The following is a 25,787-nucleotide window of genomic DNA, read 5'->3' as shown; positions in this document are numbered from 1 at the left end:
CACACCTTGAACCCCTCATAGTTTCAAAGACCGCAGATGGCAGCTGTGGAATAAGGAGATGTAGACCCATCCAGCAAGGTGCACTCCAGGCAATACAGCTTCCACCCTATGAATTATTCTTCACACTGGCCATGAAAGCTGTCAGCGTTCACTTTTACACAGCTGTCAGCTGCCAGCATTCACTTTTACACAGCTCTGTGTCTGGGCCATTCTTCATTCAAGCAGTTCCTAAAAAATGGCAAAGTAGTTGGATGCCCCTTCTGGCCATCAGCCCTAAGAGATGTTGTCTTCATAATTCATGCAAGTGCCTCCCCTCTTCTCACCTACAAGCTGATGTGGAGTGTCTGTCCCCAGACTGCACACAAAATGTTCATTATTACAGGCTCCAACAAGGAGCTTTATTTCATGGAGTGTTTCTGGCTGCAGCCTCAAGCTCAGCTTTTCCATCCAAGACCCTTTGGAGTTGGAGTTGACATACAATACATTAGTGACACTGATGTCTTTGCAACCCAGGAAAAGTACACTAGGTTATCCACACACCTACTGTAGCACCCATTAGCAATGCTGTACTGCACTTCTGACAGCTTACAGGAACAGGCCAAAATTGTCAACAAAAATAAAGATCCATTAGACCAAGGAGGCACAACACAGCAGTGTATGAAAGAAGTTTCCCCTTTATTGCTGCATTATTAAATCACAAAGCACTGGACCACTTTAATACATTGCTTATTACTGCAGGTTTTCTTTTGCCTTCACTTATGCAAGAGAAGACTCGTGGATATATTATTATTATGATTGGTATTATCCCCTCCTGCATGCATCACTCTGTACATCATGCTATCCTGTCTAGTCCCATGGGAATGACACATCTGGTTTCCATCAACAGCATTTCATTTATTGACTCCTTTTTTTCTTTAGTACACTGTTTATATTGGAAAGGTAGTCAAGAGACCTGTTTCTCTACTGAGCCAAACATATTTTCTTTACTCTTTCTTAATGCATTAAAGTGATTTGGGAATTGATTTGTTTTATGGTCTCCAGCAATGCACTGAATCTCTTTTTGCCATTTCTTAGATGAAAACAAAAGAAGATAGTCCTATCCTACAAGATCCCTTGTAGCAACACAGTGAGAATTAAGGTATGTGAAAATTGTAGGAAGGGCTCAACTGAGAGATCTGTTTTCCCAGCCCCTCCCATTGTAGGAAGATAAATACTAAGACGAAGGGTACCAGACCTTTTAGAACTGCTGTAGCATATTGTTTAGTTTCCCTATGGAACAAGTAACACACACTCTAAAAGACATTTTATTTTTGCATTGGCTGCCAACCATGATATGCAATGTTTAGGCTTCCAGATATTTAATGGCTAGCTTTCAAAATCCACAGTCTGCAGAAGTCAAGTAATAAAACTGATTAAGCAGATGGAAAGGGCAATGTTTTGAACACTACTACACTATTGTAGTAATTCATGGCTTAGTAAAATAAAATGAACTTCATGGCCTTGGGGTACTGACGAATCTCACACAAAACTGTCCAAGTCTGCAGCAAGGAATGGATGGATGTGGACTGAGTCTTTATCAAGGGTCATCCCTCGCCCTCTGCAGGACTTCCGCTGTTGTGAAACGTGGGTTGTCAGATGAGGTAATTTTCTGCATGTTTGAGAATCCTTGATGGCTAAGAATCTTTTCTTATCATGTTTTCAATGTTGTGGAACTGTAATCTTCTTGCTATATCTAAGGGAGTCTCCCCATCCTGAAAGAAACACATAAAATACATTGCAATATGACAGATATGGGTCACATACAACGAGATTTCCTAACTTTGCCACCTGTGTAGGGTCCCCTGTCACTTCTGCTCTAAAATAAAGGTTTCAGGACATGCTGGGCCTAATACTGCTCTGGCTGAAGAAGGGAACAGAGACCTCCCCTACAGTAGGGAAAGCCTTTCCATTGTTTCCTGGGAGTAATATCCAAATGTATGGAGCTCAGGTAAGATTTGATTTCAAGAGCAACATAGGTAATACACAGTTCACCTCAACTCAGTAGTGCAGATACTCCCAGGTCAATTTTGATTTGGGAAACACTTGAGCTGTTCTGGTGACAGAAGCAGCTTGACTTAGCCTCTCAGAAGAAGGGTGCCCAACAGAACAAAAACCACCTAGGTAGACTTTTATCCCTGCCCTGCAGCCTACATCTCAGGAACAACTGTAGAGTAGCTCTGAGGTAAGAAGAGGCAACATAAAGATAGCTAAGAGATGTGCTAAGCCAGGGGACATGCAGGCAGCTTTTACTGGTAGAAATCCAGCAGTGAAGAATTCATACTTTAAAGCTGCTCTAGTCAAAAAAGCCAATGGAATAAAAGTTTCATACCAACCAGGAAACAAATTGGCTGCCAGGAAGCTATGCAGCCTTTTCTTTCAACTGCTGTGCACCAGCTAAGGCCTACAATGTACTTACTGCTTGACCACCATGATAAGCAAATACATTTATCAGCTTCACCTTCTTACCTGATTCTTTACAGAAGTGTCTGCATGAGCTTCAAGCAGTAGAGGAATGACTGCCTGGTTTTTCATTTCACAAGCATAGTGAAGGGCTGTGCTGCCAGACTGAAGGGAAACAGCAGATTAATTTTATTTCTATGACTTCTTTAGTAGAACTTAGCTAAGTAGGACTACCTGTAGCCTATCAGATTCTCCTTAACAGCTGGATGCAAAACACACATACCATTTCCTGTCACAATACACTACACAGTAAAACAATTACATTACCATGAGAGAAACAGGAACAAAAATAATTAATTCCTTCCCTGGGATGCAACTGCTAAAACAGGTTTGATACATTAGCAGGAAGCGAATCATTTCAGGGGATCACATGAGCTTGATCTCAGAAACTACATTTTAAACAATACTGATTGCTTGCACTTCAGTATTTTAGAATTTCTTTGCTGATAAAATTGGTGTTTCTCCTTTTCTGCCTTAGAGAAGAGGAGCTCTTTACCTCACCCAAGTAGGCTACTGGGTACATAATTCTGTATATGGCAGATCAGCATACTCTGAAGACCAAGAGAAGACACAGGGTCTTCTCTAGCCCACAAACCTGTTCCAGTTTAAAATCTTATAAATGCTGATAAACTCAGATGCTTATATCACTAGAATCTTTACAGAATTGGGTATTTAATACATAAGTACCTGAGCCCAGCTTGCCTGGATTCTCTTATGAGGGCATTGATCAGAAAGGGAGGATTAGTTGATCAGTGGGGAATTATTTCTGTATACACTATACATCTATTGCCTAAGTGTCAAGCAGAAACACTGAATCCTCCTGGTACATTAGTCAGTTCAGTCCCTGATGCTCCTACCCCAGCTATGCTGCTAGAAGGTTCTGTTGGCTGTTTTTAGTATTGTTTCCTGCATGTGAGCCACATTTGCATTTGTATAAACCCACTTACAGAGTCTGTAGCATTCACATCAACTCCAGCTCTAAGCAACATCTTGACCAGGTATTCATTCTGTTTCATCTTTGAGACCTGTTTGGTGCAAGGGAAAGAGTAACACAGTAAAACAGTTAATCTGCACATAGTCTTAAGTATATTTGTGCTAAATACCATAGGGTTCTTTCCCAAAAAGAGGCATAGTCTCTGGAAATGTCAGACTGATGCAGTAATACAAATCTGTTCCTTCACCAGTTACAGCCACAGCAGAATCCCTGCTCCTTCTGTTGTACACATTCAGTCTTGCTTTAAGAAAGCAGTCCATATTCTCTAGAGGTTCCTGGCCTGAAACACTGCCATGAAAAATGGCAAGGGAAAGATACAGGGTCATTCTTGCTTCCATCCAGACTCACCATGAGCAGGTATCCAATGAGCATAACTGGCATGAGGATTATGATGAGCACATAGTCAAGGAAGGTGAACCGTTTCCTCACAGCATAATGGAGGCAAGTGCGGTCCTTCTAAACACAAAGCAGCTCTGATTAGCACCAGATTCAGTGAACCCACTCTGTTTAATATTGACTAGAGTAGATAATTTTAAATTCCACAAGCTTTCTCTTGGACTATCTAATAGGAAATCTCCTGAGTTTTTCAAGCAGAAATAGACACATGCATCTTGCTTCCTTCAAGTAAAAGCACATTTAACACATAGAGGGTCATGGAAATTGGATTACACATGCAAGGAGGATGTGGGATCCAAAGGATTCCATGTGTGTGTTGGCAAACTTGGACCTGGCTGCAGAAATTTAAAGGAGAGAGTGGGTATCTCACATGTGGCTGTTGCTGCCACACAGCAAGGTGAATCAGCAGGAGGAATCACCACAGCCCCTCTTCTTACAGAGGTGCTGGCTACTGAAGCAAGGATATGTGAGACCTTAGGACATCTCTTCTGGGACATCAGAGAAAAACAGGAAAGTAGTAAAAACCACCACAGACTCCTATTGAGAACAGAGCTTTAAAAAATCTTTGAAAACTGAATATACCAAAGCAACTAAAGGGCAGGTCTGCAAAGTTTTGTGCTACAGTGTTAAACATGCTACAGGTTTTCGAAATGGAGCTGGACACATGGCCCTAAAATAAGCAGAGAAGCCTTTTAGTTCCACCTGTTTCTCCACATATCCTCAGTAGGAAACAAACTTGATGTTTGTCTGTGCTTGCCAGTGTCCCCACTGGCACTCCAAGAATCTGAAAGAACAAGGAAGAGTCAGTAGCCACTTACCTTATTTCTGAGGTTGACATCAGCATGTTTCCCAAGAAGATAGTTAACTATCCTGTTGTTTCCTTGTCTACATGCACAAATTAAGGGGGTGTCTCCAAGGAAGCTGTCCTGGACATTCAAACAGTTGCTGTTGCGCTCCAAAAGGAGATGAACTTTATTGAAATCGTTGTTATAAGCTGCCTGACAGATGGGCTGAAGTGAGAAGACAATATTCATCAGCACGTGTTTCACTAAGACATCCATACTTCCCATTCTGGCTTACTGCTCACACACCCTAGAACACTTGACAGAGGCTGTAGTTCTTGGTGCCTTCCAGAAGATGGTGGTAGGAGACATTTCTGCAGCTGCTACACAGCTCTCAGCCCCAAAGTCACAGCCTTTGCACAGTGGATTGGATTTTCTGTTCATTTTGGATGCTATTTCTATAATTCAGGAAATAAATCCTGTTTATTTGCAGACATTAGGGAAAAAAAAACCCAAACCGGCTTCCATTCTCACAGGAGTTGGTCACTGTATTAAGCAGCAAGCAGGGACAAGCCCACGTGCCTGAGTTTACCTCAGGCTTTCCCTTTGGCTGAGCAGAATGAACCACTCCTGACTCATCCGTTCCCAGAAGAGAACCACATTTCACGTGAAAGTTGAAAAACCAAGCACCCACCAAAGTTTCTTTTCTACACCTTGAAATACCTAAAAAAGTACATGCCAGGGTGCCCACAGGTCAGATCCTGCTTGGCTTTTGAGAACTGCTTGCTGGTCAGCTTTTCACTCACAATTTCTACACATCCTTGACCTAAACTGCAATTCCTTCCCTCTCCAGTAGTAAAAATTCAGACTAAGGAGAAACTGAGAAGGGCAGGAATACTTCAAGTTTCTAACAGCCTAATACAGGCAGAAACTAACATTTAGAAGTGGGGCAGACTGTAGCGTTTGAGTTCTCCAGTGAAAAACAGAATAAGTCTTTCTTTTCTTTGATACTGAGGATTTCACCCAACCTTTTCTAAAATAGAAATTTTCTTTAAATATTAGCTGTAGTTCTTCCTCTCCATGCTCCTTTTTTTCACTAAGTGCTCTACATGAAAAAGATCTAGTCCTGAAATCTGAGCTCCTTCCTCACTCCTCCAGATTGTTCCCTCCTCTCTGTCCTCCCCTCTACCCCCACACCTTCCTGCCTTAAAAATATGCACCTTATTTACAATTTTCAGCCAAACTTTGATCTACAACACAGGCTTATCTCCAGCATAATTACTGCTTAGTTTTATGGACAGCTGTGTAAGAGAAGTGATTTATTTCCAAAGGAAGTATTTACATGCCTACCAGACCTTGCACCACTTCTTGTTTTGTTTCTATTATATCAGTCAAAAATCTACAAACACATGCCATATTTTAAACTTGCACATCTGTCTGCATTTGCATAGAAGCCTACTATACAATTTGGCATTTTGCATTTCACCAGAACAAGAACTGGTTTAATGATTTTGAAGAGTAAAGCCTCTTTCAAACCCCTTTTGATGTGATTTGCACACAGGTGCCATCTAAAAGATCGGTTTTCTCTAGAACCTTGCTCTCTGTAATGTTGGTGTCATGTCCAGGAAAGAGAAGATCCTGTGGAGTCTGTCTGCACCTCTGATTTCCCTATCACTCTTTTTTTTAGGTATTGCTTTACTTATTTAAAGATGCAGGAGGTTTGCTCTTTGGTTGAACATCTGTTCAAATCCCAGTCATTTACCATATAAATTTGTTCCTTTCTAGGCTGGTTTTGCTCATTCAGCAGCTCAAGGATATATTCTGCTTTTCTTTCTGTACTGCCTCCAAGACTTTTACTTGCTAGGTGATTAAACCCAAGGCATTTCTGACTGATGCTCTCTTTGATCCATGGGATCTTTTTCTAAACCTTGCACTACTGCTGAACTCAGTTCTAGAGCCATGAACAATGATGGCACACAGACCACTCCCTGAGAGACCACATTATTTGGGGCTGAAGTCATGCACAGAGCCCAGCACACACAAGTCACACATGCTCTTTCACCTACTGAAACCAGCTGTTCTCAGAAAACATCCAGGGCACAGAGAATGTAAGGGAGCAGTTCTCATCCATTCCAGCAACTAATACCTGAGAAACTGATGTATTTAAAGTATGATGTAAAGTAAGGATGTATTTTCAATCCTTATTATTCCCCTGGAGTGGGGGTACTTTGTAGAAATTATACTGTCTGCATTAACATGTTCCATTCATATGTAAAAAAAAAAAAAAAACAACAAAAAGCCAAAAAACCAAAAAAAAAAAAAAAAAAAACCAAAAAAACAACAACAATGAAGGAACGCAAACTTTTTTTGCCATTTGTATGGGATTTTTTTGAGGCCCACTCTGCTGGTTTGTAGTATTGAAAATACCTTTTAGTCAAAGAAAGGTGAAAAGTCTCACAGACCAAACTTTTAATATACCTCTCAAATTGACTTTTCCATGGATAGAAAAGCAAATATCATAGCAGAATATTTAAGTAAAGGAACAAACAGTATCAACAACTATAAATTTATTATATTGATACCACTAACAATAAGGATTCAGAAAAAAAAATGTGATAGAGAAGTATAAAGATAAGAAAAATTACAAATAGTTGGCAATCAGCCACTTGTCCAAGAAAGGCAAATGCTATATTAGCTAGTGTCTCTCACAGAAAGAGTTGTTATAGAAGACACTTTACTGGGATGGTGTGTAGACTTCTTGTCATTTGGGTCCTAAAATGAGATCAGACCATGGCAGGAACATGAAACATCTCTACAACTGAGGAATACGAAGAGCCTGAAGAAAGGTTGATTTGCTTAGCTGGGCTAGGGAGAGGCAGCACTGTCCCTAGTGTTCCAAAATAAATTAAAGGGTCAGTGGTAAAGGAGACCAATTAATTTCAAGGAACACGGTAAAAAAGGTGATACATCTGACCAAGAAATTTAGCATGAAAATTGGAAAGAGATTTGTATTCATAAGCAGAGTAAAGTAACAAAACAAGCTTCCATTAGCAACAGATTGGCCACAAAAACTGCCTGGCCCCAGGCTGGGGCTTGAGCATATGCCAGGATTTCTGTGGTTGTGAAGCCTCAGCCACAAATCTCTTTTCCACCTCTCACTATTTTTGGGTTGTCACTCTGGAAACCCTATCTAAAGGAGGACTAACTGTGCTTAAGACTGTTTTAAACTATTCCCCAAAGTTTGCCCATGAGACAGTAATACAATTCCTTACAAACAGATAGACAGCACCTATCTGGAGGATCAGCAGGGAGGGCAAGTATGGAGTTAGAACAGTGTTAGGTACAAACAGTAGGTTCCATCCAAAACACAAGAAAACATATTTCTTTTAAGTCTATAGAAAAGCCTGGAGGATAAGAGACTGGAAAATCTCACTGTTTTCTACAGTGTTAGAAGATTTCCTCAGTAGTGACACAGCCAGTTTCGTATTTCTGTTATGGTTATTATTGTTGCTATGTTATTGTTATCCACTCATCACACACAAGAGAGAAACAAACCTATGGGATAGTACTCAGAGTACCTGAGCTTCACATGCCAGGGGCAAGCTATACCCAAAGAATCCACAGTTCATGTCTTGGGCTCATGCTCAGCTGTGGCGAGGAGCAGGACAACAACAAGAGAAGTCTGATGGCAGTGGAGGACAGCCAGGAGAGCCCCTGCAGCTTCCCTTGTTCCCAGAGATGCACTGGCAACTGGAGCATGGACATGTCTGTGGAGTCTCCTTTGTGGATGTGTGAGAAGAGAAGTGCTCCCACAACTACAAATTCTGACGAAAGCACCAGTGAGATCTCAACATCAGGGGACATTTGCAGTCCAAGACACAGAATGGCTTCCCTTGCCCACACCACATCATTTATAAATCCCAGGGATCTCACAACAGACCTGGCCCAGCTCCCTGAAGCAGCAGGGCAGACCCAGCACTGGCACAACAAACACTGCACCCCATACAGACACGGGCTCAGGTCTGAAGGGAGGGGGAGTAGGATCCACAATTCCAGCTTAGGCAAACAGGAGGAGAGGGCCTCTCTGAAAGATCTGGCAGCAAAGCCCTTCCCTCTGCTCTCATTCACACTCCTGCAGCACCACCCAGCATTCAGACAAGGTACACAGGATGAACCTGACAGTGTGACTCTGCACAAAATGTACAATGGAAGGAAGGGAAGAAAACAGAATCACAATCCCAAACACTCCTTTCACCCTCACCAGAGGTGCCTTTTCCCAGCCATAACACCAGGGCTAACCATGAACTACAGCACAGTCTGCCCAGTTGAAAAAAAGCAGTGGGCAGACACTGGAGAATGGAAAGTAGAGTTTGAAGATTAGATATGCCAATAATTCAGTGTTTAAAATCTCACTTTCTACAATACGTCTTCTGCAAGCCCTTCAGACCAGAGTTTAGTTGTTCAGTAGATATTATGGCTTCAGGAAAGGTGAGAAGTACTCACAGGACATGCAAGGGTTTTCATGGCTGAGAGCACTCAGTACAAGATCACAAATAAGTGGTACAAGAAAAGCAATAACACTTGCACTATCAGGAAGGGCAGTTATAGAACCAATTTTTTGATTTTTTTTTAATCAATTGTGGAACATGATTGATACTAGTTCATAGTAGTGTACACAAATCTAGATGAACCACCACATCTGAACCTGTCTGATGTTTTCAGAGTTTCTTGCATCACACTCTGCTTAGCTTTGATGAGCTAGTGATAAACCTCCAGCTATTTAGCAAGTTCTACCACACAAGTAAAGGTTAAAGGCACAGTATGAAGGACAAAGCACTCAACCAATAGAGAGGAGGTGAAGGTAAAGCCTGTCTTGCAACTTGGAGAGCAATTTCAGTTTATAATTGCTTCCTCCTTTAGAACTCCAGGGGATTGCCTAAATTGCATCAACTCTTTGCAACTGTTTAGAAAAAAAGGAAGACATTTTGTAATATCAAAATACTCTGAATCAATCCATAGCCTCTTCCTTTGAACTAAAATTATACTGAAAAGCATGCTATGAACTTTACAGGAAAGTCTAAATTATGTTTAGGATGCTGAGGAATACACTAATATCCAATACATGCTTCTCAGAAAAGGCAACTTACAACTCTTTATTTTCAGTTCCCTAGCTTTCTATCCTGTATAAATGAACCATAATTTACCCAGAAAACAGTATCTCAAAATGTTTAAGGAGAGAAAATGAATTTATATGAAAATATTAACTAATAAGCATGAAAAAACATGGACAGCATTTGAACATTCTTTAAAAACCTGTGTAATTAAGCTAGACTACACTGATTTCCACTGCACTACTATCTCAGAGCAGTAGATCTGGAGAGAGGCAAGAAATCCTTTCAGAATAAGCTACAGTTTATTCAGCCGATCACCTTATGAATGCACAGATTCAGGTTCCTGATAATACTGAAAGAAGAGAAGATCCTTGATTTCATTGAATAGCTTTTTGAAAATAAAAGGGTGGCTTTCAGCATAAAAACATAGCCTTTAAAAGCAACAGCTATGTAATGCTACCTCCAGAAACACAAACACAGTGCAGCGCACTCTTTTCACAGTCACAAAGGACCAAAACCCTCATTTGTTCCCACACGTCCAAATGGGAAATTTGTAACAGAATACGTTTAAGTAGAATTTATGCTAAAGTACAGGAAAATGTTAAATGAACTGTAGTTTGGGGACTAACCCATAAAGATAAGATAAAAAAATAATTTCCTTCCTAAAACAATATGAGAGGAGTGGGAGGCTTTCTTGGGCATTAACTTTATTATCTGTATCAGTGTAAGCCAAGGAGTTGTCTGCTTTTTTGCAAAGCTGTTTGCTGCTTGCACCACGTACAGAATCATTTTGATCTCAACACAGAACAGAAAATGTTGAACACATACTTTGTGAAGCCACGATAATTACGCCGGTTATTGCATTTTCTTTGCTTCTATAAACAATACTACTGACGGCTTGTAATAGACAAAGGAAAACATTTCCAAAGGGGAAAAAAAACTTCTAGATCTCTACAAGCCTGTGTATGGGAGGCTGTGAAGGGAACAAACCAAGTCCAGTGAATATCCATACCTTCAACAGCGGCAGTAACTGCAGAAAATGGTCACGTACCTCTGAATAGAGTATCCCCATGCCTATTCTTCACTCTGGAGTTCCTTCTTGTTCAACTGCCCAGCAAGTTACCCTCACTTGAAATGTGCTTGAGCTTGTTTGAATCTGGTTAATAGTTAACTTAAAAGTATCACTTTTTCTTAAGCTATGCTTCCGCTCAGTGCTTTCTACTTAGTAGCATAAAACAATTGCCTTCAGAAACCCAACCCAGGGAGGTAAACGTGAGAACAGCAGCTTATGGGAGACTGACGGAACAAGTTACAACACAGAAGCATTTTCCTTTGTCATTTTTGCAATAACATCCTCCAGTTACCTAAAAAGGAAAGTAGCAGAACAGGTCGAGGAGAAAAGGGACAGAGAAGGGAAGAAAGTTTCACGAGTAAAGAAATGGAGGAGTGAAAAGAATAGAGAGCATTCCAAAAATAAAAACATATTCCAAACCTTCTGCAAGAATACTTCAAATGCCTGTCAGGAAAAGGGAAGCAACTAAATCCCGCACCTTTAATGAAAACTCCCAGTATAATTAGCTTCTCACTCTTTAATTAAACAGGCCGGCCACTTTCATCACTTTTGCTCAGTCTTCTCCTTCTAGCCCAGCCCAACCAATGAATATGATTCATGTTTAACCTAATAATTTTATATGCTAATTGGGAAGAGAATTATTGCTGATGGCCCTGAGGATAAGATGCTGATAGCATTTCTCTACTATACTCAGTCTTTCTGAGCAAGGCATGTGTATTTCAAATTTCTGCATTCACCTCAAAAACATCTTTTCCCTTTATAGTTTAAATGTAGTTTTAAATATAGTTTCGTGTATTTCAAGCAAAATTTTAAAAAAGTTTTAAAACATTTGCATGTAAGCATGCATCTTCAATCCAAGCCCTCTGCCTTACATTTGAGAACTTCTATTTCCAAATAATTTTCATATTTATTCTCAGCGAGGTGGAGGACCTACCAAATTTCTTATTCTATCTCCAGCCTTCTCAAATTAAAGTAGTACAACATCACTGGCTGTAGTGTTCTTTTGCTGGCACCAGTTTAACCCTTTCAGTGGCTGTTTATCAGAAGAAAGTTAGGCTGCCATGTAACAGACACAGACATAAAACCTACCTGTGACAGACTCAGTGGGATCCTTACAACAAACTGATCTCCAAGAATGTGGTGAATATGACGTTGGACCAAGGACATGGAAGAGTGAGTAACACCTCAAAGCTGAAAAGGTCTTCCTCACCAGTATTTCATCAAGATCTTCTTCACATCAAGATCCTAAGATATTCACATCCTCCCACATCTATTGACCTGCTTTTTGGAATTTATAAACTACAACCTGTTGACAGAAATATTAAATCACTAAGATGTTACATAAAGCAATTTAGTAGTTTAATTAATCTCTTCCTAACAAAAATAAATAAATGTATGGTAATCTGAAAAGGTATTTTAAAAATCCCCAACAAACAAACAAACAAACAAACAAAAAAAAAAAAAGACCAAAAAAAAAAATAAAACATCCTCTCCAAAGCAGAGCAATAGCTTCAGGTAACACTTTTCTCAAGACAGTGTAAATTACCATTTAATCCAGCATCCCATCCCAGGTCCTCTTGAAAATCACTGAAGTGACTACTTTGGTCCAAGAACACTTAAGCAGCCCAACCATGATGAGGTATGAAACTCATGCAAATGTATCTAGTCACAGGTTCACTTCTGTGAACTTCTGATTAACCTATTGCTTCAGTGCTCTTTGCCATACTTGTAAATGAAGATTAGAATCCTGAAAAACTTAATTATTTTTTATGACTAAGGGTTTGTTTTTTTTTTTTTCTCCAAAGGATGCCAAGACAGTGCATGGGCAAACTGTCCCCTAGCCAGTCTGTTTAGGAAACATGATTCTTACTTCCTGACAGAATTCAACAACACTTCAGAAGTTTCATGTGAGCCAGAAGGGAGCTAAATATTTTTCAGAAGGACCTTCACCAGGGCAATAATAAGGTAAACTAATTTTTTAAACTAGATATCAATAGCTTAAGAACAGCATATTCAATACAAGTCACAGAAGATCATTTGTCTCTTTAAATTCCAAGCACTAGAATTTGTATTGCCACAAATCACATGAGTTATGTTACTCTCAGGAAAGTAACCTGTGGCTTGTTGGAGACGTGTGCAGAACAGTCCTCCCAAATGCATATTCCCAAGAAATGCAGCCCTGGAATGGCCAGTGTCTGCACAAAAGGGACACTGACCCCTTACACTTTCCCTCAGAAGACTGTTAACCACTTGTACAACATCCTTGCAAGGGTCCCTTGCACCTCTGCTGCAGGACAGGATTGACTCAACAGACCCAACAAGCACAAAGAAACCCCTCCATGGCACGGACCAGAGCCTGTCTTCTGTAACACTAAACTGAGCTCACGCTAGGTCCAGCTCCAGGCCAGACCACAGCATTTTAAAACAGAATACTTACTATCTCAGCTGCCCTGGTTCTCTAAGTAAGGACAGCCCATCCTGGGAAGTTTCTGTTTCTATTTTTATATTCTATTTTTATTCTCCTTTTATATGCATTACTTTCATTCTCTTTTCCCTTTGGGCTAACATATCTTTTGCTCTTCACTTGGTTCCCATCAACAATATCAGAAAATATATCATACATCCCATATGCCATCACAAAGTAATATAGGTAAAATGTTCCAGATCATTCCCAGCTGGCAATTCTATAAAACAAAAAATGTAGGATGGTGTTATCTGGGAATAGAGCAAAGTCTTCAATATTTCTCACTAAGTGGGGTATCAGACCTGCTGATCTGTCTGTGCTGAGCTGTGATGCTTTTCATTGAGAAATCATCTTTTTGGCTTTTCCACAGACTGCGCCCTACTTCATAAAGTAGAATTGTTTCTGTGGTGACTCTCAGGTTTTGTTTACTAACAAGTACTTACTTCATTGATTTTCTCAGGCAAGGCAGCATATCATTAGCACCCACGTTTCAAAGAATTTGCTGCATCAAGAAGCCAGGCCGGTTTCAGTGAGGATCAGGCCCCCCAGGCTGGCTTCAATTAATTCAGTGGTTAGGCAGGGGTCTCTAATATATTGCGTTCACAGAGTTTATCAAGGTGGCTTAGAAATAATAATTGGTGTTAGCACCCTCTCCTGACTCGAAGTTTAAACAATGTTTTGAAACTTAATTCAGTTCCTGAGAATCCCTACAGAAACAGGGTAATTCAGAGCAAACTCTTTTTTGTATGTTGTGGGGTTCACACCTTCCAAATCACTTCTGGTTTTATTCTAAGATTATCTAACAAAGGAGGATTGTCCCCAAGCAATCAGCAATTGAGGAAACAAACAACTGGTGCAGAACCAGTGACCAAAACATCTTTTGTACTGCCCACAGCAGCAGAGATCACATTCACAGCTAGAAAGTTTTGAGAAAAGATGGGTTCTTTCTCCTTTTTATCCCAAAATATAGGAGTTACAGCACTTACTAAGACAGGTAGCAGTACAGATAAAGATCTGCCACAGCCTCAGGGAACAAGAATAACCAAGTTCCTCATAAGTATTCTAATGACAGGTTAGATGCCTCTTTACCTCACCAGATCCATGGTGCAATTTGGTCTTTCAGAATGTCATGCAACGGTGCTATTTATCACAGAATAACTCCACTCCTTAAATGCTGCCAAACAAGCAGCACTTAAACATGCTCTCCTATACATGCAGATCTCACACAGAACTCTACTGCTGCTCCTTTTATTGGCACAAGCTTCTGGCAGTGAATCGGCAGGAGACTGACCAGGAGGGGCAGCAGAAGGTGCAGGCACGGAGTCAAACCAGAGGTAAGTTTGTTCATATGTATCCATGCTCTCTTTCTCCCTTGCCTGTCTCCATACAGATGTGCTGTCCTGGTTCTGTGCAGCTGGTTCTCAGAGCAACCAGCCTGCCATCCTTCCTGACTGCTGTGCATCAAAGGGCAGGTGTGCCAGAGGTAGAGAGGAAAAAGCCTTTGGCCCATGCAAATGGGAAAAAGAAGTAACTAATGGTTTCATTTTGTTCTCCTTGTTTTTTTCCCTATGGATGTCACTGTGGATGCATGGAAATCTCAGCATTGAAAGCATGTATATAACTTAAATAAATCTTGTTCTTATAGTTCCAAAAGCATTTGAGTTTTCCCTGTAAGTCAACCCAGAGATTCTGACATCTGCTAGCCTGGTGTCTTTCTGTCCCATTTATAGTGTATGTGAAGGCCATATGACTCTCTCAAGAGTACACTGATGAATTTCTAGAAGGTTTAAGGTTTGTTTTCATTAATGTCAAAAACCTCCAGAAATGGCATTTTTGAATGTATCTTTCAGGCACCTTCCTCTACCATTTTTTTTCTTTTTTTTTTTTTTTTTTTTTTTTTTTAAGTATTTCAGTTATTTCCAGTTTGCCATAGTAAATGTCACTCTTTGGCATTGTTTCATTGCATGAAAATACTAGATGATTGTTCAAGGCTCCTACAGTCATGACTTGGCCATTGAAATTAATGAGACAGTTGTGTGCCAAGCCTTGGAGTTGATTGGTGCATTATGTCTGATTTACAAAGCTTTCATATTCAGGACAGTGTATAGAAAACTGCACACCATAAAAAAGGTAATAATTTAGCTACCTCATAGCTTCATCTTTACTACAAACTGTGACTTATGCTGAACTTTTTAGTTTTTTTCCCAAATAATGCTCCACATGCAGAAAAAGAGGAAAGTGTTTTTTTATTTTTGTTTGAACTAAATAAAATAGCAGAAAACAGTGAAATATTTACTGTGAAACTGTGCTTCCAGAGCACACAGATAGGAGGATTTCTGTTGTATTGACAAAAGAATTGGAGTGTTCTCCTACAAAGTGGATAGACCACAATGAGTTTGGATTTCAATATTCAAAGTATAATATTACACTGTATATATATTCTAGTAATATATAATGATATATAATTTTTATATCTATCTATCTATCTATCTATCTATCTATCTATCTATCTATCTATAATATTTCAATTGTGGCGTAATCCAAATGTGGTCACTCAAGGGATATGATAGATTTAATAAAAAATAAAAATAATTGACAACCCACTCACTCCCTCCCTCCTGAAGAAATTCAGAGGATACAAATAAACATTTTACCTGTCCTTTCTACACTCTCCAAATCTTAATGATCTTCCCCATGGTGTTTCAGACAAGACACTCTGGGTTTATGACCTGTTTCATCCATGCTAATTACAAAGGTGGCTACAGCCAAAAAGCAGAGCATTAGCTACACAGAGAGCTACGATTTCTGTTCAGACAAGCTTTACTGTGACCAACAGACAAGGCCTAAAATCCAGGAAAATTCAGCCTTTTCTCCAAGAAAGGCAGATTTACAAGAGAAAAGGTGATATAAAATATGTAGAGAGAAAGGAAGGTATCATCACAAACTAGCATCAATATCATATAAACACAGGCCCCCATGTTGGTTCCTTCTCATCCTGGAGCCTTTGACTCATTTGTGGTCCATATTAAACAGGAAAAGCTGTAGACAATCCTGCCTTTACACAGGTACTTATTCTGGCAGCCCTTGGGGAACAGTTCTTGGGCAACCTTCAGGAGACTCTCCTCTTGGGTCTTCCTGTGGAATTCCACACCACTCTCTTCGTAGTGAACAAAGAGCACATACTCTTCCACACAGCCCCAAGATGTGGTGCCGCCTTGTGCTGCTCTGCTCCCAAGGAATTGCCTTTTCAGCAGGATTCACAGCAGCCTCCACTGCAGGTGTTGACACAAGCCGCTGCAAGAAGAGTCGCAACCCGGAATGTTTCATGAATGTTGTAAGTTGGGTCATCTTCTTTCCTTTTTCCTAAAGCATCTCTCCCACTACCACCACCACTGCCTAAGAGTGCCTATCAGGAGGCTAAACTAAGTTCCCTTCAAAGGGGTCCTTCCAGCATCATGGGCCTAGAGGAAATGTTGATGCTCCTATCCAAGCAGTCTGAGCTAGAGAGAAGAATTCCTTTGCAGTGGAAACAAAGGCTGGCTTCTACTCCCAAGGCCTGCCCCTCAAACCATCCTGTTTGCCTCGTACAGAGGTAAGGGTGCTTGAGCCCCTTCTTCAAACAGCAGATTCTCACAACAAAAACCCTTTGCTCTGAATCAACAAGGTTTCCTCACTGTGGCAGCAGTGTAGTAGGTGGTGCTGTGAGTCTGAAATAGGAGATCCACCCTATATGGCTTGCTTAACCACACTTGGGAAAGAAAGGATTCACTGTGGTCAGATAGATACTGCTGCCTGTTTACTGTCTAGAAAGGTACAACCTTGTGGTGGGGAGAGTGTGAGCTTCAGACAAAGTTCATTAGAGAAGCCCTTCTGTTGAGTCGTGAGGTGCTGAAAGGACCCCCTTGATTTCCAAAGTCCTTCTCAAAGAGGAGCTTGGGTGCAGCTGAATCCAGTCCTAGCCTCTGACTCTCACTGCTAAAGGCTAAGGAATTATAAAGGTGTGATTGAACCATTCTACAACTTTGTCCTGCAGGACTAACCAGACATATTTATATAAAAAAAAGAATTATTTATTATAATTAATGATTAGATAAAAATATCCTAATCAGAATTTTTTACTACACAGAAGAGTAGCTAAAACTACTGGTATAAGATAATATAGGACAGTGCATTATAACAAAGCAATCATATAAAAGCAATTGTATTAAAGCTAGCAAAAAGAAACAATTATTAAAGTAGAGATTTATGTAACACCCCCACCCATATCAACTGTGGGCAAAATCTCTTTTGCTCAGCCTCGAGGAATAACTTTGAGGGGTGTCCCAACCCAAAGGAGAAATCTTCATACACTCCAAGAAGGGATATATTAGGAAAACTTAACCATATGAAAGTGGACTGGACTTTGAAAGTATAAAGTGATTGACCACTTTATGTCTCCAGGTTGGCTTAGCAGTTTATCTTTGCCGGATCTTTGTTTCATTATCAGGATGCTAATTTGGGGTTGATGTGTCAGACCTGTTTTAGCATAATTCAACACCAACAGGAACACATGATGCTCCTTCTCAGCCCACCACTGATAGCTTGCAAAATAGGACATTATTTGAGTGGTTTGACCACATTCCAAGGCAGAATATCATACTACAGACCTGTGTCAGCCTTGCAAAACAGGATAAACTATCTCCCAAAAGGTTAGTCACTCACTTTGTCCCATAATAGGGAATCAAATTCCAGACAACGACCATCTAAGCAGGTCTGATGAAGACTTTACTTCATCCTGCTACTCTTATAACTCTGTGTAGTGCTTGAGTGCCACAGCTACAGCAACTACTACAATTTAAGTGATATTAAGCATTAAGTAGAATACACAAACCACTTCACAGAAATCCATCCCAACTCCTCTTGCCGCTGTTTGCATCCTCCAGCCTCCATGGCTACAGCATGGCAGCTATAGAATCATCCACAAAAAAGAGAGACCTGGGGTTTGTTTTCCTGCAGGAATCCCTTTTGGTGTCCCTCCCTACCACTACAACACAGAGCAGTGGAGAAAGGCAGGCAATATGCTATCACATTTATCTTCCTGTCATGTTCTTGGCTAGCTTTACATTCCTGGGCAGAAGCAGCCTCTGAACAGTTCTTACACCACTATCTACACTGTAAATGCATGATAACAAACTCTTCTTTGGCTTCCCACAGAGTGAAATCATCAGATATCATGGATTCCCCAGCGAGGAATATGAAGTCCCAACGGAGGATGGATACATTCTTGGTGTTTACAGAATTCCTTCTGGAAGGAACAGCCAAAATACAGGTATGATGTATAGGGTATAAGGACAGCCTGAGAGCCAAGTCTTACATGGATTCTCCATCCTTCCCCTTTGTATATGCAAAGTTCCATACCTTGCCATCTCAGCAAGGGCACTCAGTCATTCAGCCTAGAATGCAGCCTGAATTCTGTATACTGGTTAAAACACTCCTGTAAAACCAAATTCTGCACCTCAGTTTTAACTACACATTCCCTATTACTATTACAGCCTAAGAAAATCTCTTCTGTTTTAGGGAAGAAGCCTGCAGTCTTGCTACATCATGGTATTTTAGCAGATGCTGTTCACTGGATTTCCAACCTGCCCAACAACAGCTTGGGCTTCATCCTTGCAGATGCTGGCTATGATGTCTGGTTGGGAAACAGCCGAGGAGACACCTGGTCTTTAAAACATAAGACCCTCAAACCCTGCCAGAAAGAGTTCTGGCAGTTCAGGTACCCTGTGGAGAAAGAATTTCTGAAGAAAGGAACATTCAGGGAACTAGCAAGATTAGGCAGTTGCTACTAGAATGCAGAACCTTTCCTCTTCTGGCTAGATGAAAAAAATTCCCTTCTGAATTATATGAAAACACTACATGTTTTCATATAATCTGACTTCAAGTGGGACATGCAACATTTAAGGAGACTAGACAAACTCTTTTCCACAGATGCAGCCACTCCTGAGCATATCAGGGAGGTTAAAAGAAGGAATTGGCTGCATGATCTGGATAGGCTCTTCTGGAATCAGCACACACAGAAGCAAAGCTGGAAGTACACAGATCACCTTTGTCCATACACCATCCTGGTTTCTTTGGGAAAAGGCTTCCAGAACTGGGAGGCATCTGTAACCTTGAAGTCTCCCACCAGACACCGTGTCCCAAGTGCAGAAAGGACAGGAGACTGCTCAGCTCAGTCTAGAAACCTGATCTACTACAACTTTGTTGTTATCTGAGAGATAAATTTATCTGAGAGAAAACTATTTCTTGTAGCCCATGCAGGTGAAAGCACTGATTAAGTTCAGTTCCCCAAGGGCTGCAGCTGTCAGGTGAAACTGGCACCTCATCCACACAGAGCCCAAGGTGTCAGGCAGCCAGGCTGCACAGCTGCACCCCTCTGCACTTCCCCAGCTCAAGCAAGGATGCAGACACAGTGTGCAACCTCCTCCTTCAACGGGTCCTGCTTGGTGCAATGAACAAAACTGACAGTCAGTAACTCACGCTGGGATAGTCAAATTGTCTGCCAGCTTTTTGTGTTTCTCCCCACAGCTTCGATGAGATAGGTAAATACGACATTCCAGCAGAGCTGAACTTCATCATGAATAAAACTGGACAGAAGGATGTTTACTATATTGGTCACTCTGAAGGGTCAGCTGCAGGTAATGTTAGAACTGTCTGGTACCAAACAGTCAGTGTTAGTGTTTATGATTTATACATAAGGTCTGTGAGCAGACTCTGGGGTTTATCTTACAGTGTACATTGTCCTTTTAGAAAAACAAACTCAGAAACAGAGGAGAAAATCGGGGGAAGTGGCATTATTAGGAAATTATTTTCCTTTCTTCCCATATGTGCATTCTAAGAGCCTTTTTACAGAATTACTAGTTCAGACGAAGTCACCACCTTCGTTGTCTTCAGATAATTATGTCAGCTAGTCAAATCCATCAGTGGAGAAATTTATACACATTCAGAAAACAGAATGGGACAAACCCATCTTAGCTTAAATGCCTTCCTTATACTCTTCCTTTATGTGTGAATTCACTTTCATGTGCTTAATCACAAGGAAAAAATTTATTCTTAATCTTCAGATAATTCTTGTATTGCTGAATGCCAGCATGCACATGCACAGTCTTTTAAAGACTGCAAGCTGAGAAACTCTTTATTTTGAGTTTAGGGAACTTTAGAGAGAATTTGAATTTCAAAAATCTGATTAATATACCTTTTCAACCAAAACTGGCCTTAACACAAAATTGTCAGTTCTGACAAAAGCAGTATCAGGACATGCTCTAATGAACTTGTATCCTTAGAATGAACTTTATCTTCCAAATAAAAGTTTTAAGCCAGAATCAAACATTCTCTTTAGGTCTGCAGCACAGAAATAGAAAACAGCCAATGGGGTGCTAATCTAGTCTCACTCCTTTGCTGCCTACTGCTTTTTTATTTATTTGGTCTGTGGAGAACTCTTCATCAACTTGACTTCCTTTTCTGAGCTTGCAGGCTTCATAGCATTTTCTACTTATCCTGATTTGTCTCAGAAGATAAAAGCATTCTTTGCTTTGGCACCAGTGGTCACCATCACACATGCCACCAGTCCTCTGGTAACGATTACCCGGCTTCCCCAGCCACTGATCAGGGTAAGTAATTTCTCCTTCTAAAGAGAAAGGCATAATTGTCTCCTTTGTCTCTACTGGACTCACTCAACCTGAACTTTTAAGGGGTGATCAGTTAGAATTGAATTTAGCATATCAGACATCAGACTTTCCAGAGAGCTAAACTGCAAGGTTTCACATGATATCGCTTTTGCAATTTCTTGAAGGTAGCAGGCATATTTTCATCATTATTTATTTAAGTCAAATATTTCTGAAGAAAACTTTCAAATACCAGAACAAAAGAAATATAATATAGTCTACTAAATCTAGACTTAAGCACTAATAAAAACCACATATAAAATATTTCACATCTTAGTTTCATCAGACATGCAGATCATTTATGCTCGTAAAGTATTTACTTGTAAAGTGATAAATTAAATTTAAACACCAGAAGGTGTCAACTTAATACCATCTGCTGGGAATGTGGAAATCATGCATGCTATACTTTATGTCAAACCACAGAAGCACATCCTCTTTCTGTCCAAGCTGCACCCATGATGTGACTATAGAGCATTGAGCTCTACACCCTTCTCATTTGTCTCATTTGTCTGATCCCTCTTTACTTAGGAGTGGTAATTGCAGTACAGTTTGTACCTGCCAGGAAAAAATATTAGGGCAAAAAGGGACTTTTTGTATTCTGCAGCCATCAGTGCAGCCAACTTCCTTTCTTACTGAGATCAGTACACTAAAAACAGATGGATAGTGACCTCCAGCACTCATCTCAAGGAGAAGGAGGAACAAGTGGTCTGCCCTTGGGAAGAACACACTATAAAGGATAGTGGGATAACAAGCAGTTTCAGCAATCTTGCCTCTTGTGAAGAGGCAAGGCTATTAAAGAAGAGAGTGACTTAAAGAAGAGGGAGTTTTCTGCATGAAATAATCTTGCAACAGCTAAGAAAAGTTTTGCACTTTTCCTCCCCTCAGTTACTACTTGGCTGCAAAGGACTTCTTCAATACAATGAGCTGCTGAATGGACCTGTAACACAGTTCTGTGCATGTCTGGGGAAAGTTTGTGGCAATATCTTCTGCTACATAGCCGGGGGCATGATACAAAATATGAACACGGTAAGCACCTCAATACAAGAAATCTGAAGAAGCTTTGAAGGGCAACTGGACAAAGATCTTTTTCTCCTTTGCACAATTCATATATTTTCCTTCCTAAACAACAAGACATCTGACTCCTCCAAACATAAGAGATGGTTTATTTTTGCTTGCTACACGTTGAAACATTTCCAGCCAAAACTCAAAGCTGTTTCTTCACACTTCTCCCAGCAGAAAGATTGCATTCCTTTACTCTGGCTGCTACCTCTTGTTCTTACAGACCTTTCACTTGTCTGTTCTCCAGTCACCTTTCATCTCTCAGACTATGTAACAAATGTACCCATGAAAAGCTCTCACACATGCAGCTTCATTATGCTCAAGAGAACTGCATATTAACAATCTTTCTCTATTGATTATACACAGCACTATTTAAAAGCATCATACAAATCATAGAAACTGGGAAAACAAAGGCCATATATGCTTCTCAAATGATGTTTTCTCTATGGCTAAAGACTAATGTTGAAAAGATTATTCCAAAGGTAAAAAAATCCTATGTAATCATTCCTACTGTAAACTAGTGTATTTGTGAATCTTTCCTCAGCTTCCATTTTTATATCTGAAGAATGTCCCATAAAAATGGGGGTTTAACACAGCAGCAGTGTGTTGCTCAGGGCCTTCACAGCTTTATTCTGTCACAGCACTGGATCTCTGCCTTCATAACACTTCTGCTTTGTCTCCAGAGTCGAACAGATTCATACACGGGACATTACCCAGCTGGAACATCAGTACAGAATGTTATTCATTGGCAGCAGGTATAACTGTGCTGACATACAAACACTCTTAGTATGGCTTTTTATGCAACTGACAGCCAACAGGGAAGTCCAGAGGTGACAGATCTGGAAATCTGCCCATCACATCTCACCTGTCACAGAGTGAGCCCTGCTCCCCGTGGCTCATCAGACCATTCCCTGAATTTCCCCTTTGTCACCAGGATCTGAAATTTCCCCAGGGCACATCACACCTCCCTAGGCTCTAATGGCTTCCAGCCTTCATCCTTATTTATGGAGATGTGTGCAGAAAGCTGCAGAAGTGAACACAAGCACAGTCTAGGCATTTGGCAGGTGGCATAAGTGAGAACTTTACAGTCAGGAATGAACCAAAGAAGTGATCTAGGTTAAAGCTTGTCTCCCAGAGGGTTAATTGCAGCCTTGGTTACCTCCAAAAGCCAGTTTAATGCACAAATGTTTATGCTGACACAATGGCAAAATGGGGAACTGCCTCTTCTGCTGGTACCTCATGCCACTTTCAGACCTAAGCTTGTTCTGCCTAGGCTCCAAATCAGACCAGGACAAGATGGCATTGGCTCAGAAACACATCACACTATGTGAACTATGAACTTAAGTGAACTCTAAGTGAACTGTGCCATTTAAACCAGCCCTTAAATACATGTGTGCTGCTCTACATCCCCTGCCTAAAATTCCTGGTATCCAGACCAGAAACCCAGCACTCAGAGCCAGAAAACAGAGATGAGCTAGCAGATTTCTATCATATCCTCAGTTACTTAGAAGTTTAGATTTTAAAAAATGCACACACAGTATCAGTAAGACAGGTTATTCCTTTATTATTATTATTTTGATATTCCTTTTAGACAAATCACAGAAGACAAGAGTTTAGTGCTAAGGTAATCACACCCTGCTCCCAATATTCCTGTATGCCCTTCAGAGCCTCTGATATCGCTGCCACTACTGTGAGCAGAGCAGACCAGACCAAGCAGGCACACAAAAGTCGAGGATTTTGAGGAGGTATCCCAGGCTAGTGAGAGCCCTGACATGCTCCTGCATCACAAAGAGCTATGTTAGCTAACTGAAGAGCCAATTAAGATAGGGCAGCAAGGCTTTAATAACTAAACATAACAAGGGTGGTGGCTGAAGATCAGGAGAAAATGTTAGCAAGAGGAAAGGTGGTGAAACCACTCATCCCACGATCCCTCCTCAGTATCCCTGGAATCCTGTCTATTGCCAGAGACTTGAGTTCAATCATATGCAAGAAAACAACTCCTGCACTCTGTCTCTTAACATTTTCATTTTATTTGTCCTTGTTACAATATGAACAGATAAAACATGCAGACCAATTTCAAGCTTATGACTACGGCTGCAAGGAAAACGTGAAGAAATACAACCAGGTAAGGCAATTCATTTTTCTGAGAACTCATCCTTAGGTCCTGGCAAAACTAAGAATAGAAAAATTCATATATTAGCACCTTGAATGCTACAAAAAGAAGGGAAGGGTGGTCTTAGGTAAAGCTTCACCTGAATCTAATACTCATGATTGTCAGAGTCTATTCACAAACACAGCACATACAGATTCTTGCAGCCTCCCATATTGATGCAGGGACGTGTCCAACATGTCAGCTTGCTTGCCATTCCCAAAGGGCTAAGAGTCACACCCAGGTCCTAGGACTGGATGACTACAGAGCTCTTCCCCAAAAATCCTCAAAGTCTGCATTTCAGTTAAACATTAAAATGGGGATGAAAAAAAAAAAAAAAAGTGGAAATGCATACCTTGGTTTTCAGAGGCTACTTGCTGTAAAAACTAAACTTAAGGGATGGTTCAGTATGGCACAGTGGAGACTGCTGGGGAGAACTAAAGTATCCTGTATGGAAAAAAGGAAACAGGCAAAATTTGGTCTGTAGGAGCTTTAGTTACTGTGTTAATCAACATCTGAAAATGCTCTGCTCCTCTTGCAACTCTTATCACTCGCCTGATTATTTTTGAGGTTTGATCAGATCAGTTGACTTGTAGTGTGCTTTGTGAGTCAGGGCAGGTTATTTTATGGGGGGCACATTATTTTACAAGTAGATAAAGATTTCAAGGACACCTTCCTTCTCAGACACCTTTCATACACACATATGGTCTTTAAATACCTGAAGTTTAAATTTTGAAATGGGCAATGTTTTATTCCCAATATTGTGGAAGGTTAGGAAATAGCCCAAAAAGCAGTCAAGAAGAAAGATAACTGAACCACCCTTTGATGAGGTTAAGTTTTCAAAACATCTTGTGCACGGTGCCTTACCAAACTGACAAATAACCATCCTGCATTAAGTCATTTGGTTCAGATCTCAGATGATCTCCATTTTAACCTTCTGTGTTTCTTTAACTTCTGTGATGACAAGCAAGACAGGGAATGGGGTTAGGGCAATGAGCAATAAGAGGGTGGCCTTCATCCCTATGGTTTTACTGTGGGCAGTGCAGAAGCAAAAGACAAAGAGAGGTGCTTGCACAGAAACCTCTCTCTAAACGCAACTTTCATACAGCAGCATTCACTCAGGTCTCCTCCCTGTCTTACAGACTGCTCCTCCTGAGTACAAGATAGAGGAGATAAAGATACCAACTGCTGTTTGGAGTGCTGGACAGGACAAATTTGCAGACCCAACAGACATGGCAAGGCTACTTCCTCGGATTACTAATCTCATTTACCATGAGCATTTTCCTACATGGGGACATCTTGATTTCCTTTGGGGCCTTGATGCAACTGAGAAAATGTATCTGAAAATCATTGAACTACTAAAAAAATATGCTTAGAGTGCTACAGAAGGATTTAATTCATGCAGTAGAAACCCAAGAGATTTCTATTTAGCAGTTGATTATTGGTATAGGGATAGGTATAGAGGTTTACAAACTACTGACAATTGGTTTGCAATATTTTTACATTGCTTCCCTATGGTGTTACACTATTTTGGTGATTGCAGTCTTTCTGAAGAAGCTGA

At 40.5% G+C, this 25,787-nt stretch overlaps 1 protein-coding gene and 1 pseudogene across 2 annotated transcripts; one reads left to right on the top strand and one right to left on the bottom strand.

The window, feature by feature from the left end:
- Positions 1-665: 665 nt before the first annotated feature.
- ANKRD22 (ankyrin repeat domain 22) lies at positions 666-10,987 on the bottom strand. Of its 2 annotated transcripts, XM_053983608.1 has the most exons (6): positions 10,834-10,987; positions 4,708-4,899; positions 3,842-3,949; positions 3,447-3,524; positions 2,506-2,604; positions 666-1,751 (listed from the first exon to the last, which is right to left on the bottom strand). In XM_053983608.1, the coding sequence occupies exons 1-6, from the start codon at positions 10,852-10,854 to the stop codon at positions 1,674-1,676; spliced, it is 576 nt and encodes a 191-aa protein (XP_053839583.1). In that variant the 5' UTR covers positions 10,855-10,987; the 3' UTR covers positions 666-1,673. The 2 variants fall into 2 exon arrangements, with proteins under 2 accessions (XP_053839583.1, XP_053839582.1); XM_053983607.1 differs by lacking the exon at positions 10,834-10,987 and having other exon boundaries at positions 4,708-4,959.
- A 3,529-nt stretch (positions 10,988-14,516) lies between these two features.
- LOC128810604 (lysosomal acid lipase/cholesteryl ester hydrolase-like) lies at positions 14,517-25,487 on the top strand (annotated as a pseudogene).
- Positions 25,488-25,787: the final 300 nt, after the last annotated feature.

The sequence above is a fragment of the Vidua macroura genome, chromosome 8 (assembly GCF_024509145.1).
Source record: "Vidua macroura isolate BioBank_ID:100142 chromosome 8, ASM2450914v1, whole genome shotgun sequence".
Taxonomy (NCBI): Eukaryota; Metazoa; Chordata; class Aves; order Passeriformes; family Viduidae; genus Vidua; species Vidua macroura.
This window is presented reverse-complemented; position numbering and strand designations above follow the sequence as displayed.

Excerpts from the sequence above, each read along its gene's own strand:
- ANKRD22 (XM_053983607.1), bottom strand. The coding sequence starts at position 4,959 with ATGGGAAGTATGGATGTCTTAGTGAAACACGTGCTGATGAATATTGTC. Across the intron at positions 3,525-3,841 it reads TCATTGGATACCTGCTCATG|GTCTCAAAGATGAAACAGAA; the intron begins GTGAGTCTGGAT and ends TGCACCAAACAG. Across the intron at positions 2,605-3,446 it reads ATGTGAATGCTACAGACTCT|TCTGGCAGCACAGCCCTTCA; the intron begins GTAAGTGGGTTT and ends GTTTCCCTTCAG.